The 14,268-nt window shown below is 56.6% G+C and overlaps 1 protein-coding gene across 1 annotated transcript; it reads right to left on the bottom strand.

The window, feature by feature from the left end:
- Positions 1–10,413: 10,413 nt before the first annotated feature.
- LOC110472677 (thymosin beta-15A homolog) lies at positions 10,414–11,903 on the bottom strand. The gene is made up of 3 exons (XM_021534598.3): positions 11,770–11,903; positions 11,345–11,449; positions 10,414–10,915 (listed from the first exon to the last, which is right to left on the bottom strand). Exons 2-3 carry the CDS (start codon positions 11,442–11,444, stop codon positions 10,878–10,880), a joined length of 138 nt encoding a protein of 45 aa, XP_021390273.1. The 5' UTR covers positions 11,445–11,449; positions 11,770–11,903; the 3' UTR covers positions 10,414–10,877.
- Between the last annotated feature and the right edge of the window lie 2,365 nt (positions 11,904–14,268).

The following is a 14,268-nucleotide window of genomic DNA, read 5'->3' as shown; positions in this document are numbered from 1 at the left end:
TCATTCCCCTCACAGTCCTGCATTTCCCCCCTGTGCCTCCTCATTCCCCTCACAGTCCTGCGTGTGCCCCCTGTGCCTCCTCACGCCCCTCACAGTCCTGCGTGTGCCCCCTGTGCCTCCTCATTCCCCTCACAGTCCTGCGTGTGCCCCTGTGCCTCCTCATTCCCCTCACAGTCCTGCGTGTGCCCCCTGTGCCTCCTCACGCCCTTCACAGTCCTGCGTGTGCCCCCTGTGCCTGTTCATTCCCCTCACAGTCCTGCGTGTCCCCCCTGTGCCTCCTCACGCCCCTCACAGTCCTGCGTGTGCCCCCTGTGCCTCCTCATTCTCACAGTCCCACATGTCCCCCCTGTGCCTGCTCATTCCCCTCACAGTCCTGCGTGTGCCCCCTGTGCCTGTTCATTCTCCTCACAGTCCTGCGTGTCCCCCCTGTGCCTCCTCATTCCCCTCACAGTCCTGCGTGTGCCCCCTGTGCCTGTTCATTCTCCTCACAGTCCTGCGTGTGCTCCCTGTGCCTCCTCATTCCCCTCACAGTCCTGCGTGTGCCCCCTGTGCCTCCTCATTCTCACAGTCCCACATGTCCCCCCTGTGCCTGCTCATTCCCCTCACAGTCCCACACGTCCCCCATGTGCCTCCTTATTCCCCTCACAGTCCTGCATGTCCCCCCTGTGCCTCATTCTCCTCACAGTCCCACCCGTCCCCCCTGTGCCTCCTCATTCCCCTCACAGTCCCACCTGTGCCCCTTGGCTGCCCGCCTATCACTCCTTGAGCTCCCGTCCCCTCAGTGTCCCCCTGTGCCCCGAAGCCACTCACAGTCCCACCCGTCAACCCCCTCCACTGTCCCTGCACGTCCCCTCTGTGGCCCACAGCCCCGCACTGCTCACCCCCGGCACTCCCCTCACAGTCCTGCCTGTGCCCCCTCACTGCCTGCCCCTGTCACTCCTTTCATTGTCCCCCTGTCCCCACTTTGTCACTTCAGTGACAGCTGCCCGAAAGAGCAAGACTCCCCCACCCTCACAATCACCCATGGGACCAGGAGTGAGAATGCCTTTGAGGAGGTTTCCGGGGAAGAGCAGCTCATATAAACATTACATTGAAGGGGAAAGTTGTGGCCAGCCTTGCCCAGACAGTGAGAGCAGAGGGAGAAGGAAACCAGACCCCCACATGGCTGCAGAGAGGTTTTGGGGAGCAGCAGGCACTTGTGTGCTCCCCTGTGGTTGGCATCATCAACTTTTCTTCCTAGTAGTCCCTGGTGCTCACAGAGATACACCTTTGAAACTTAGGGACACACCTCACTGGGGCTGCAATATGCCTTGGACACCTTCTCCAGAAGGGAAGAGCAGGGACCTCTTGTATGGAAATCTGGGGCTTTTGGCCATCTGGATCCTGCATCAGCTCCGGGGCTGAGTGGGTGCCACCAAAGGGCATCAATTCCCTTCTCCCCCCGGGAAAGCATGAGATGGGAGGAGGATTTAAATTAAGCCAGGGATTATATTAATACTGGCCTCAGTGATCTGTCAGAAGAGATGGGGAACAAGGAAAGCCTAGCGGGGTGAGGAGGGGGAGGGCAGCACAAGGGCCCAAGGTTGAGGCTGTTGGCAGTAGGGGACCAGGGCAGCCTGGGGAAAATGGAGCTCCAGGGGTGTGCATTTGGGCCATCACTGTACACAGCAGCACTAGGGCAGAAGTGCAGGATGCTGCTGGTACAAGTGGCAAACACAGCCTGCACCACCCACTGGGAGATCTCTCCGAGCTGGTCCAGATCCCCATGCCAGCTCTATCAGGACCATGCATTGCTGGAGTGAGCCTCTGAGCATGGCACACTTGCCCCTGCCAAGTTCCCTTTGTCTGGCAGCTGTTAAATCCTGTTATTTGCCAGTATTTATTGATTAGGGATCTGATTTAACATGTAAGGGGTGAGCCTGGATTCTGAACAAGAAAGAGCCACCACGGCAAATCTTGCCAAGGCAAGAGAGGCATGATGCTCTGCTGCAGTGCTGTGCCATGCTCTGCCTTCCTGCACCACCCTGTCAGGCCTGGCAGACACCTAATCTTCAGGGGATGCTGCCTGCAGGGTTTAGGGAGAGCAGCACATCCCTACAGCTCAGCTAAAGATGCCACATGGCCAGTGACCCCAGCTGACCGTGCTCATGCTCGAGGGGCCCCTGTGTACCTCCAGGGTAATCTGTGGGTGCTGGCAGCTGTTGGAGTCAATTGCCTACCTGAGCAGGGATGTGCCTGGTCTGATTTGGCTCCTAGTGGCTGTGCAGTCTGGTTTTCTTGCTGAGCTGGATAACAACCTGTTTGGCATCTGTGGTGGACACCAGTTACCCACCAAGCTGCTCTAGCACTCCCTTCCTCAGCAGCATAGGGCAGGGAGAAAGTGAGATGGAAAAGAATTTGTGGATCAAGATAAAGGCAGATTAATAAAGCAAAAGTTGCATGCAGAAGCTAAGGAAATAAAAGGATTTATTCTCTATTTCCCATGAGCAGGTGATGCCCAGCTGCTTTCAGGCAAGTAGGCTTAAGCACTCATAGTGGTTGCCTTCTTGTGTCTCTACAGCAATTATATTGGCAGCCTTCTTAGGATTTCCTCCTCTTAACAGCTCTTTTCCCTCTCACGTCTCATACATGGGCTTTCTGCTTAAAGCTTCTTGTCTCCTTGCTTCTTGCCCTCCCCTGCTCAGGCAAGAAGAAACAAAGCACAGCACATGCAGCTGGGGCTCATTCTCCCTCTGACCAGGCCAGGAGGGGACTAACTTCTGGGGTGCCCCTGACAGCCAAGGCACTGGCTTATAGGCATGAGGAGGGACAGATATTTCATCAAAGTTCTGGAGCCAAGAAGGTGTTTTCTTCAAAGCTGGTGTTTTCATACCTGGATAATACATTGCTGCCAAGCTGCCAGAATGACACTGAGGCACTCCGAATCACATTCCTCCACACAGCCTGTGTGCACTGAACACCCTCTGCATCTCTGGAGACATCATCATTGTCTAGATCACTCTAGATGACCTCCAGCATTACTCAATTCTCTCAGGTGCTGGATGCCTTCACCTGTGCTGGTCCACTTTCCTGAGTAGTTCACAAGATCTTCCCTGAATACATATCTTGCCCTCACACTTGAGAGAAGCTACCTGCAGAGACTGTAAATTGCTGCCACAAACCCTCAGATTTTAATTAGTAGTTTTAAACAGCCCATGTAAGGGTGAGCAGGGACCTCGTGAGCCTCCACAATAAAGCCACCCACAGCAGTCCTGGATAAGGAGAGGGAGATGTATTCCCTGATCCTCTCCACAAGGCAGCTCCCCCAGCAGAGCAAGGCCATCTGTGCCAGGGCAAAGCACAGAGCCATGGTTTGTACTAACATGTTCCCAAAGCCCAGCAAAGTAAAGAGATAAGAAATGCAGCCAACAAACACCGTGACCCAACAGGAGCTGCCTACTTAGTAACTACTATGGCTAAAGCACACTTAGCACAAGTTAAAGAATGGGCTTATCTGGGCATGACCTTGTGCTGGTGGGAACCCGCTGAGAGCAGCACTGCCCTGGCCCCATGGCCAGGATGGGACTTTGCCTGTGGGTCCTGGGCACCAGGGGAATTTGTCTGGAGATGGGAACATGGTCCAGGAGCCATGTGCTGGGTGAGCAGTACCAGGGCTGCAGGGGCTGCACTGGGGCAGGGACTGTGCAGGGCTCCTTCAGCATAAGAGGTTTTACTCCCCTGGCTCAGCTGCATCCCTGCCCAGAGAGGCTGCAGCCTGTGTGCGGCTGCTTGGCTCTCACTGCCAGCTCTGGGAGACAGGGTGAACAACGGGAAGCTGGTGCCAAGGTGAGGAGCCCTGATCCAGCTTCGACCCCCAGCCAGCCTGTGGTCACACAATGCTGCCAGCTCATGCCTCGATTAATTCATCACACATCCCGTGCTGCAGCTGGGGCTTGGGCCTCTGCTTTTGTTCCAGCCCCGGTGCACGGCTCTGCAGCTGCTTCTCCAAGGCATGTACCCAGCAGCAGCTCCAGTCCATGGCATCTGCTCTGAAACACTTTCCCTCACAGGAACCCCCTGAGCAGTCCTGCCACCCCTAGCCTTGGCCACCTCCATTTGTCCTGAGCCTACAGCTCTGAGCAAGTTGCCAGGTACCCCATCATCCATTTATCTCCCCAGAAAGGAGATCCATAGGTGGAGCAAAGCTGGAGAAGATGCACCCTTCATTCCCCTCTACCTCACACAGCTCAACCTGCCCTAAAGAAGTGACCTGTGTTGCTTCTGTGAGCTGGTCTGAGGCAGTAGGGAGGGGGCCATGCCTGGGCTGCAGAGCTGCCTCTCAGACACAACGCTGCAGGCAGGGGCTTGTCCCAGCTTCAGTGCAACCACAGGCCTGGCACTGGCTGAGCCACACACCACTGCCCTCACCTCCCCGCCCATGCCCAGCTCTTCCCAAAAACCCCTTGGCTGGTTTTTAGGGACATGTTAAATGACAAGGTGGCAGAGCAGGTAATCACCATAGGAGGCAGCACCAGACATAGTTCTACCCTGATGTAGGTGCACAGACAGGATGGGCCTTTGGCAGACAGCACAAGGCATCTGTTGCAACATGCATATCTGCTGCCCATGGCTCCGGAGCTGGTCCCTGGAAAACCACAGAGGAGTCTGCCAGGCTGGGCAGGGCGGAGTTCAGCCTGTGCTGCCACGGGCTCTGCTCTGGGACCCACAGGAGCAGCATATGGCAGCAGGGGCAGAGGAGGGGGACAGGGGCCACATGGTATCCTGGCTGTCGCTTGGCAAGGAAAGTGCCTGAACAGAGGGACAGAGAGAAGCTGCTCCTGCTGCAGCTCTGGAGGTGCCTGTGCCCTGCCTGAAGGTGATTCTGGGGGGAGTGGCAAAGGAACATATTTCAAAGCTTGTACCCAGTTTGTACCCTGCACCCCACCCACCGTGCTGAGCTTGTACCCTGCACCATGCTGTGCCCAGCCTGGCATCAGGTTCCCTGTGGGCAGCAGGAGATTCCCATACAGGTTCATCCAGGCAGGTTTGGGGCTGTGATACCACAGGATACCACTAGCACTGGCAGTGGGGCACACAGGCTTGAGGACAGCAGTGTTCTGGCTGAGGACACTGATCTTTGCCAGACAGAGTGAGGTGACATTTCCTTACCCACAGTGGAAAGGCTTTGATTTTCTTTTGCCACCCCTTACATCATGAAGGTGCATGAGCAGTCTCAGGCACCCCTGGCAAACTCCTGCCAGCTGTGCCATGACTTGGGCATTGGGTGGATGCCTGCTGACATCACTGCCATGGGTTTGAGCCCCAGCTTCTTTTCCCCTCCACTTCCTGGGATGTCAAAACCCAGCTGTTGCCTGTGGAGAGGAATAAATCACGGAGAGGGGGCTATGCATCGGGAACAGGGGAACAAAATGGCTTTTCATGCCATAATCCTTTGTAATAAAACACCAGAGGCAAAAAAAAGATGATAAACAATGTCTCCTGTGTGAGCCAGCTGCTTCCTAAAATAAAGCGCTCCTCTGCTCCGTCAGCTGCCCCGACTCGGGCGCAAGTGCGGGCGCCGCCGCAGACACCGGAGCCGCGTTCCCGCAGGAGCACATGCTGCCGCAGCTCCGGGCACGGCCCCTCCGGCCGCGGGAATCTGCAGAATGCAGCCGGGGGGCCAGAAGCGAGCCCTGAGTCCCAGCCGCTGCCAGGAGCGGGCCGGGAGCCCCCGAAGGGCTCGGCATCCCCGGCGCCTCGGGCTGCCGCCACCTGCGCCGGGGCCGCCGCAGCCCCGCAAATGCTGCGGGCTGCAGCGGCGCTCCGTGCGTGCTTTCCCGGCTCTGGTTAGAGCCAGGCGCTGCCAGGAGCCCGGTCCTGAGCAGGAAGCTCTGCGCGCTCCCGGTTCATCACTACTCACGCTGAGCCCTCCTTGGCAGGGGATGAGTAAGCTCCTGCTGGTAAACCAACCTCCAGGGCATTATTTCAGGAGCAGCGATAACTTTTACACTGCTGGGGAAAGTGAAGGGCTGTGCTGAGTGTGTGCAGCCCACAGGCCAGTTTCCCAGCACAGGTGTCCAAGGGTTTCTGGCTCACTGTGTGGGTGCAAAGGGACAGTGGCTTTTCCTCCCCAAGGCCATGGGAATTCTTCAGCACAGTGCTCCTCCCCACAGGACAGCTTGTCTGTCCATCCTTCCCCTGTCACTAAGTGGCCCCATCACACACAGCTCTCACACGCCATGGTAGCCTACTATCAACTCCTTTGCCAAAGGACTGTGGTCACTAGCCCACACAACACTTTCATTTCCCCACTATTGCTCCTCCTCTTCTGCCTTCCTCTTTTGCAGCCACATGCTTTCCTCTTTAACTATCCCCATGTACAGAGCCTCCCCAAGCACTCCCAGCAGAGATTTCCCCTGGCAGCTCCTGCTTGCTGCCCCTTGTTCCCATCTCAGCCTCAGGCACCATGGGGAGGTTTGAGCTCTGTGCTTGGCAATGTGTCTGGGCAGGCAGCAGAGACCTGGCAGGAAAAGGCCAGCCCAAGTGACACAGAGGTGGTGGCATGTTTTCCCCAGGGATGCAGGGAACAGGGAGATGGGGGTGAGCAGAATCCACCCATTGGAGAGCTGCAGCATTCACCTGTCTGCGCAGCCTGGCTTCACCTTATCCTGTTTGCTCTGGTGCCAAACACATACCTGCTAAAGGAGGTTTGCTCAGACCATCTGCAGTTCAGGTTGAAGTTGGCAATTTCCTGCCAAGAGCTGCCTTAAGCCTTGATCACTGAGTGATCTTGGCTCTCACCACTTTCTGCCACAGTTCTGGGGGCTGCCAGATGTCGAGTGACAAAGGGAAAACCCTGGCTGCCAAGAGTGCAAAAGCCTCCCTTGCCCTGGGTGAGTTCTGCTACAAAGCAGTGTGGTGCTGTGGGACATCAGGAAGCTGCCACAGACTGGCAGGGAGCTGTGGGACACTGGGGAGCCCAGTACAGGGCAATGTACAGGCTGACTCAGGCACCTCCTGCCAGAGATGGGGTTATGATCCTCCACATATGTGTGTTGGGCCAAATCCTCTCCTCTCTGAGTCAAAGGGGATGAAACAGTGGTGTCGGAGTCCAGGACATCCCTCTGGCTGCCCTGGCTGTCTCGAGACCCTGGCATGAAGTCAAAAACATCTGTGGCTTCAATTTTAGCCTGTGGAAAAAGCTGTCAATTTTGTATGAGGAATTACAAGCCACAAGGGTTTGAGTAGTGTGATATTTGAGTTAACACAGGGTGGAAAAGTAGAATTTTGGGATTTTTAGAATGGGGTTCAAGGGGGTACAAGATGGAGGAATTTGAGCATGTCCTAGCCTTCTTCTCCTTTGTCTTGTCCTCCATGTCTTGCTGTGATGGTGACACTTTTCTATTGGCTTAAGGTAGAGACACCCTGTCAAACACAGATGTTAGATATTGGTGCATTGTTACAAACAGACTATAGGTAACTTTTGATATAAAAGATAACACCACCTGACAGGGCAGGGCAAAATGCTATGGACTCCTTGCTAGCCAGAGCTCAGCAGGTCAGAGAAAGAATGTTATAGATAAGAAGAAATAAACAACCTTGAAAGCGCAATCAGAAGCATTCCAGGCTCCTTCTCTGGCTGCTTGGACTAGAGAAGCAAAGACTCTTTATGACCTTGGGGTCACCCGGACCTTCAGAACCCTGAGAGAAAGCGACACAGTGGCAGGGACAGACACCCATCCCAGCCACAAGCCCTGATCTGAATTCACCTCATGCTGCTGGTCACCAGGTATTTGCCCGAATTCCTCCTGATGGTGACTCATCCTTCTCCTCCCTCCTGTGCACTGAGGCCACAGCTCACCATCTCATTGAGCATGGGAGGAAACCGCCCAGAAGCAGCAGGATGGGCCCCAGATGGGAGAGGCATGGATTATACTCTCCTGGCATTGCCAAGAGGGGCTGCCATGAGTAACTCACCTGGTGCCCAGCGAGGGAAGGGTCATAGAGCCCTGTCAGGAAGGCCCAGCCCCTGGGATGGCATCCTCTGTGTGTGGGTGCCTGCTGGGGCAGTCCCACATTTCTAGGGGACATCAATCTGGCAGCTGTGGGCCCATGTGTGCCAGGGTGAAAAGGTGAAGGTCTGGGATAGGAAAGTACTGATGTAAAAGGCTTTTTTCTAATGGTTGTCCCCTTACGAGCTCACGCTCTGCTGGCAACAGGGACATTTTGGACACTGGTTAGCAAAATAAGTAACTCAGTCTTGAGGACAGGGCATTCAGGTGTGTAGATAGGGAATTTGGGCAATGTGTTCTGGTACTTCCTGTCCACCATTCTGGTGGAGAGATAGTTGGGAAAAGTGCCTGGACTGCCCTCACTTTAGTTGAACACAGGACATTGGCCATAAAACACACAGAGATGTGTTTGCTGGGGAGCTGCTCCCAGCTCCAGCTGATGTCCCTAGGTCCAGACTGGGACTACCAGCCCCTGGGGTAACTTCCTGGGGGCACAGACCTGGCTGTGCCAGCATTTAACCCCATGTCTAAATCTGTATTACTACATGCTGCGGTTGGCTGCAGTGAAAAAGCAACCCAAAGTCAGATGCATCAACATCTCTCTATGGCTCCCCAGGATGCATGGGGATGCCATGGGCTGCTTCCACAGACTCAGGGTCAATGCTGAGCCCTGCCAGCTTCTGGCACCAGCCACCCTGCCAGGTGAAGCAACCCACAGCCCTGGCCCTGGCTGGAAAACCAGCTGGCTCTGTAGGACTGGGGTGCCCAGCGCCCCTGGCAGGCTCTGCTGCCTTTGTGCACAGCACAGGGTGAGGGGAAGTTATTGTAAGCACAGCAGTGCCAGGGAGGGGACACTCCTGCTGTGGCCTTGCAGACGTCCATGTGACTCGGGGAGAGATAAGTACCCTGGTGCTTTTCCATGCCTGCAGAGGGGCCTGTTGCAGCATGTCGCAGGGAGAGGCACCGGGGCGGTGTCAGGAGCAGCCAAGGTGCTCTGGGCAGCCACTGAGACCTTCCTAACCCCAAAAGCAGCACTGGGGGGGGAGATCAGCCCTGCCACTTTGTGTTTCCATCCCAAAAGCTTCACTTGGTTCAACTCAGCCTCTAGCTCTCAGAGATGGGGAAAGGGTTCAGGCTGGCTTTACCTGCCTGCCTCTGCTCCATAAGAAAAACCACCTGAGCAGGGACATATTGTCACCCTGACAAACCATCCTGGCTGTTGGCACTGGGAAAAGATTCCCATGTCCAGGATAGGGTTCTGTCCCTGGCACATGAAGGTGCTGAAGGGGCACAGCCACCTTTCCCAGTGTGCAGCCCAACAAAGCAGCAGCCCCAGCTGGGCCTCTGCATTGCTCCCCTCTGCCCTCACCCCATGGAAAACCCCGCACGCTGTCCCGACAGCGCACAAACACCAAACTCTTACCTGCAGCCCTTTCAATTCTGCTTTTTAAGGGTGGAGGCTGTGGCAACCACACAGGCAGTATTATTTGCAGTCCTTGGCAGGCAGCGTGGGTGGAGGCACCAGGCAGATAGGCACCATGTCCAGACAGGCGCAACAGCCCCGTGTTTGTCCCCAGCTGACCAGGCTCATTAGGAACACTGACCAAAACTGTTAGCTGGCAAGTTTTGGCTAGTCTGCCTCCACCTCCTCTATAAATGGCCTGGTGTGTTCTGTAACCCTGCAGCCCAGGTGGAGGTGAGGCAGTCCTGGCAGTAGCCAGGAAGCCTCAGCATAAACCTGGAGGCACTGTCAGAGCTCACCCACACTGTGCTGGCAGACAACTGCAGGACCCAGGGATCTCCACGCCTGCAAGGCAGGGCTGGGCTCAGCCCAGATTTGCCAAGGGATTTACTGCGTTCAAACCCATCCTTACAGGGCTGAAAAACCACCTTCAGTCAAGGGTGGGGGTGGAGGTTGGCTCAAGGGGGACGGAAGGGCAGTGCCATGCAGTGATGGGAGAACTGTGCTCCAGGAACTGGGTGGGTAGAGCTGGTCTGGCTACCACACCAGCTTCAGGCCAGCATCGCCACTGCCAGCACTTCCAGCCATGCTGACAAGGCACCAGCCCAGCTCCACAAGCTTTTAGGCAGGGGACACCAAGTTTTCCAAGGCAGAAGACTCAGCCTTCACATGGGCAGCAAGACCCAGGTTAGCCTCTGCTTTTAGATGCACCAAGAAACTACAATGGTGGTGGAGGCACAGTGGCCATGATCATGCCAGCAATGCTCCTAGTTCCCCCAGGAACCAATCCCCAAGCAAACACTAGGGGGGATTCACCCTGCAGGGAACCATCCTACATTGCTCTCTGAGCAACACAGAACCACCAGCACTGCTGTAGCACCAGGCAGACCTCCCCACCCTCCAGGGCAAGCCAAGCTACAGTCCAGAACCGTTGTCAGGGAAGAAGCCACAAGCCATAGGTAGATCATTACAACTTTTTATTTTATAATAAACTTCTCATTTTTTCCCCAAGGAAGACAAAAAACCGTGAGTGAGGCTACAGAACACTGTCAGTGAAGAATATGCAAGACAGACCCAGGCCAAAAGTGAGGCCAGAAAGGTTCCCCACTTCTCCAGGCAGAAGGGGTCCATTCCCAGAAGCCTCCACAGCCTTTGCTCGCCTCCCCACTACATCAGAGCAAGATCAGTGCTGTCACAGGAGGCAGCTGAAGCAGCAGAGATGTCATCAAGTCAGGTCACTGATGGACTGAGAGGACCATGCTTTGTCCCCCCACCCAACCAAAGCTGCCAGCAAAGTGGGACAGTGTGTTAGGTGATACAGCTGTTTTCTATACATGTACGTGATGTAAATTTAAAAAAACCCACATGATTCATTTCAAAGCAAAATAATTGAATAGTCGCTCTTCCTGCCAGGTAATCTCTCTCTAGGAGGACTTCACACATTCCTTCTCCTGCTCAATAGCTGCAAGAGAATAGAGGCCCCATTAGTCTCTAGTGCTTTTTTCTTTTGTGCAAGCACACACTGGAGGTTTCAGAGGATTCACTCAGGCCCTGGTGGCCAGTTTTGTGGTTTGATCTCAAGTGGGGTGGTTTAACAGTCAAGTTAGAAGATGACAAGCCACACGTGTGCGTGGCAGCAAGTCGGGCACCTGTCTGCGTCTGTCCGCAGGAAAGTGATGCCCTGAGGGATCAGTCTGGTGCAACAGCCCTCTCCGAGTGCCCCGGGCCGCTGCCCCGGGCTGCCCACAGCTCTGCCCGTGGCTTTCCCCAGGCCGGAGCCCTGCCGCCCCAAACCGCCCCTCTCCCCCGATGCCTGGGCAGGAGAGCGGCCCCCGAGGGCACTGCTCCGCCGGCCGTGCCTCCCATCCGCCAGCCCCGGCCCCGCACTCACTCTCCTTGGAGGGCAGCGTGTTCTTCTCCTCCGTGTTAGTTTTCTTCAGCTTCTTCTTGTCGAATTTCTCCACCTCCGAGAGGTCCGGTTTGTCGCACATTTTGCCTGCGAGACCCCCGCCGCAGTCAGCCGAGGGATGGGGACGGGAAGACAAAGGCGGCCCCGGCCCCCCCCCCCGGCCCCCGCCGCGGACAATAGCGCAGGGCGGGGCGCGCCGCCGCCCCGGGCACCGCACCGCTCGCCGGGCCCGGGCAGCCGTGCGGGGCGGCCCCCGGTGCCCGCACACGCCGGGGAGCCCTCCCCGCCGCAGGCAGCCACGGCCCCCCGGGACCCGCCGCGCCCGCAGCCCCCGCCCCGGGGCGCCTCGGCGCGTCCCTCCTCGCAGCAGCGCCGCGCGGGGCCCCTCTCCGCGGCGCAGCCCGTACCTGCGGCGCGGTACGGCGCGACGTGCGGTGGATGCGATGCGCGGCGGGTGCCGGTACCGATAGCGAGCCCGCTCCCTGCGCGTCCAGGTGAGGCTGGAGCGCGCTGCGCGGGGCGGAGCCTTTTATAGCCCGGCCGCCGCCCAGCCCGCGCGCCCATTGGCTGCCCGCCCGCCGGGAAGCGCGTGGCCCGCAGGGGGCGGCCGTTCCCGCCGCGCCGCGCGTGAGGGGGACGCCGAATGGCGGGGCGGGTCACACAGCCCTCACAGCACACACGGACACGCAGCCACAGCTCCTGCTGGCCCCACACACGGCTGGTCCCCTCTGTGACCAGATGGCTCCAAAGCCACTGTCCCAGCCTCAACCCCCCACCAGAAGCAGGTGCCCCACAGCAACGGAGACAGATGTGGCCCATGTGTATGTCCAGGGATTCTCCACTGCCGAAGCAGAACTTGAATAAAGCAAGTGCTGGGCTAAAGCCAGCACCCTGTTCTCACCTGTGAGAAATGCTTGGCCACGACCCAGCTCATGTCTACACTGCCTCTGGCCACAGCACTTCCTGGGGAGCTCTGGTCACTAAAGAAGCAGCATGTGGACAAGAAGCTGACCATACTCACAGGCTCTTGCTTGAAAGCAACGAGCCTGGGGAGGAGCCCGAACTCCGCAGATGGGCTGGAAGGAACACCTTTGGTGGTAAAAGCCAAGGGGCAGTGCAGGCAGCCCATCTGATCCCAGCAGGAAGAACAGTGGCAGTCTGGGGGGTACTCGCCCGCTGGCCACCAGGATAGAGGGGTAGAGGGCCAGGAGGGTCCTGTAGGTGCTGAAGGGAATGAGGGCAAGGGGAGGAGGCAAAAGAAGAAGTATCGTGACTGCAGATGAGGCTTGCAAAACCTTTCTACAAGAGCTCTTGGTGCCATGGTGAACAGGAACCTGTTACAGAGCACCAAGGGGTAGCAGCCACGCTCCAGCAACTCTACCTCCACCTCCTCCTGCCCTGCCAACCTCTGGGCTTTGCTCAGGGCTTATTGGAGATTTTGCAGAGAAAATCCCCAGCAATCCGGAGGGAACACTTGCTTTGTGTTCTTTGCGACGGCTGTCTTGGCAGGAGGGACTGGTGCTATCCAGCGACAGCAGGTCACGGCCGGAGGTGGCCCTTTGCTGCAAACCCTGAGGCACCTTCTCACTCCAGCCAGAATGTAGGCTCTGAACTCAAGAGGCGCCAAGAGCTGGCAAATGCTGAAAAGGCAAAGGCCAAGATCTAAGGCCAGGTTCCTCCTGCGAGAGGAGTCTGGATGAGAAACGGCCTCCCTCCTGTGCCTGGGGGAGGGAGAGGCTGCAGGCAAAGCTCCAGGCCAGGCTGCTCCCGGAACAGCTCTGATTTTGTGGTGCAGCCCCAGGTTTGGAGCTGCAATCCCAGTCAGGGCTGCCTTCATGAGCATCCTTCAAACCCACCCTGCAGAGCCTGCATCACACAGCCCAGCCCCAGTGAGAAAAGGCTCATCTTTCCTGCACAGCCAGCGAGAACCAAAACATCCATTCAGTTTCAAAATGAAGGCAGGAAATCCTTTTTGTGTTCATGCAAATAGACAAGTGTTTTACCATGTGTTTACTCTCTGTCTGTGCTCACCTTCCCCTCACTTCCCCCTTTGCTTGCCTGTTCTCCACATGCTTCTCCTTTGTGGATGCTGCAGTCTGACGTAGCTTTTGTCCCTGACAGGCAGCGAGTGCAAAAGAACCTGATCCCCACCCTGCCTGTGCACAGCCCCTTGCCAGCACCAGCTGCACCCAAAAACCTGCCCACCATCCCCCCATATTAGCTGCACCCACCACTGGCAAGGCACAGCCCCATGGCAATGTGTTGCATCTCCTGATGCTGCAGCACTTTGGAACCCCCGGGTCTTTGTCTGGGCACAAAGCCACCATGGTGGCCACGCAGGCGGGGAAGGGGAGCTCCCCCTTCCAAGCCACACAGGCACCACCACACTCATACAAACCACGGCCAGAGCAGCTTTAAAGCCAACCCTGTGTGCTGCCAGCAGGGGAGAGGTGGGGCTGCTGCTGGGGAGCTGCTAAAACCCATCTTGCACAAAGAACAAGAAAGGAGCTTATATCCCAGCAAGAGCTTTTCCCTGACAAATTAGCAAAGCCTCCCATAACTGCACAACCAGCTTCTTTCTTACGTCTTTTGGCATTTCTGCTTTCAATAATTCATAACAAAAGAACTGAGACATCAACAGATAGGGAGAAAGCAAAAACAGCCCTGACCTGAAATAGCACAGACTGACTGCCAACCATTTTAGATGGGCTTTAAATCTTGCACAGAACATATCTGCCAGGGCTGATACAGCCTCCCTGATAGCCATTTCCAGGAATGCCTTATTCTCCTCTACAGGAAGGAGGCAAGAAGTTTTCACTGATCAGAGGTTTTTCTCAGCCTCCTGACCCATCTGCTGGCAGGGCACCACCATGACAGCTGCCAGGCTGAGCCACTCCACAGCATGA

The sequence above is a fragment of the Lonchura striata genome, chromosome 14, assembly GCF_046129695.1.
Source record: "Lonchura striata isolate bLonStr1 chromosome 14, bLonStr1.mat, whole genome shotgun sequence".
NCBI classification, from domain to species: domain Eukaryota; kingdom Metazoa; phylum Chordata; class Aves; order Passeriformes; family Estrildidae; genus Lonchura; species Lonchura striata.
The sequence above is the reverse complement of the archived record's forward strand: the minus strand, read 5'-3'. Positions and strand labels throughout refer to the sequence as shown.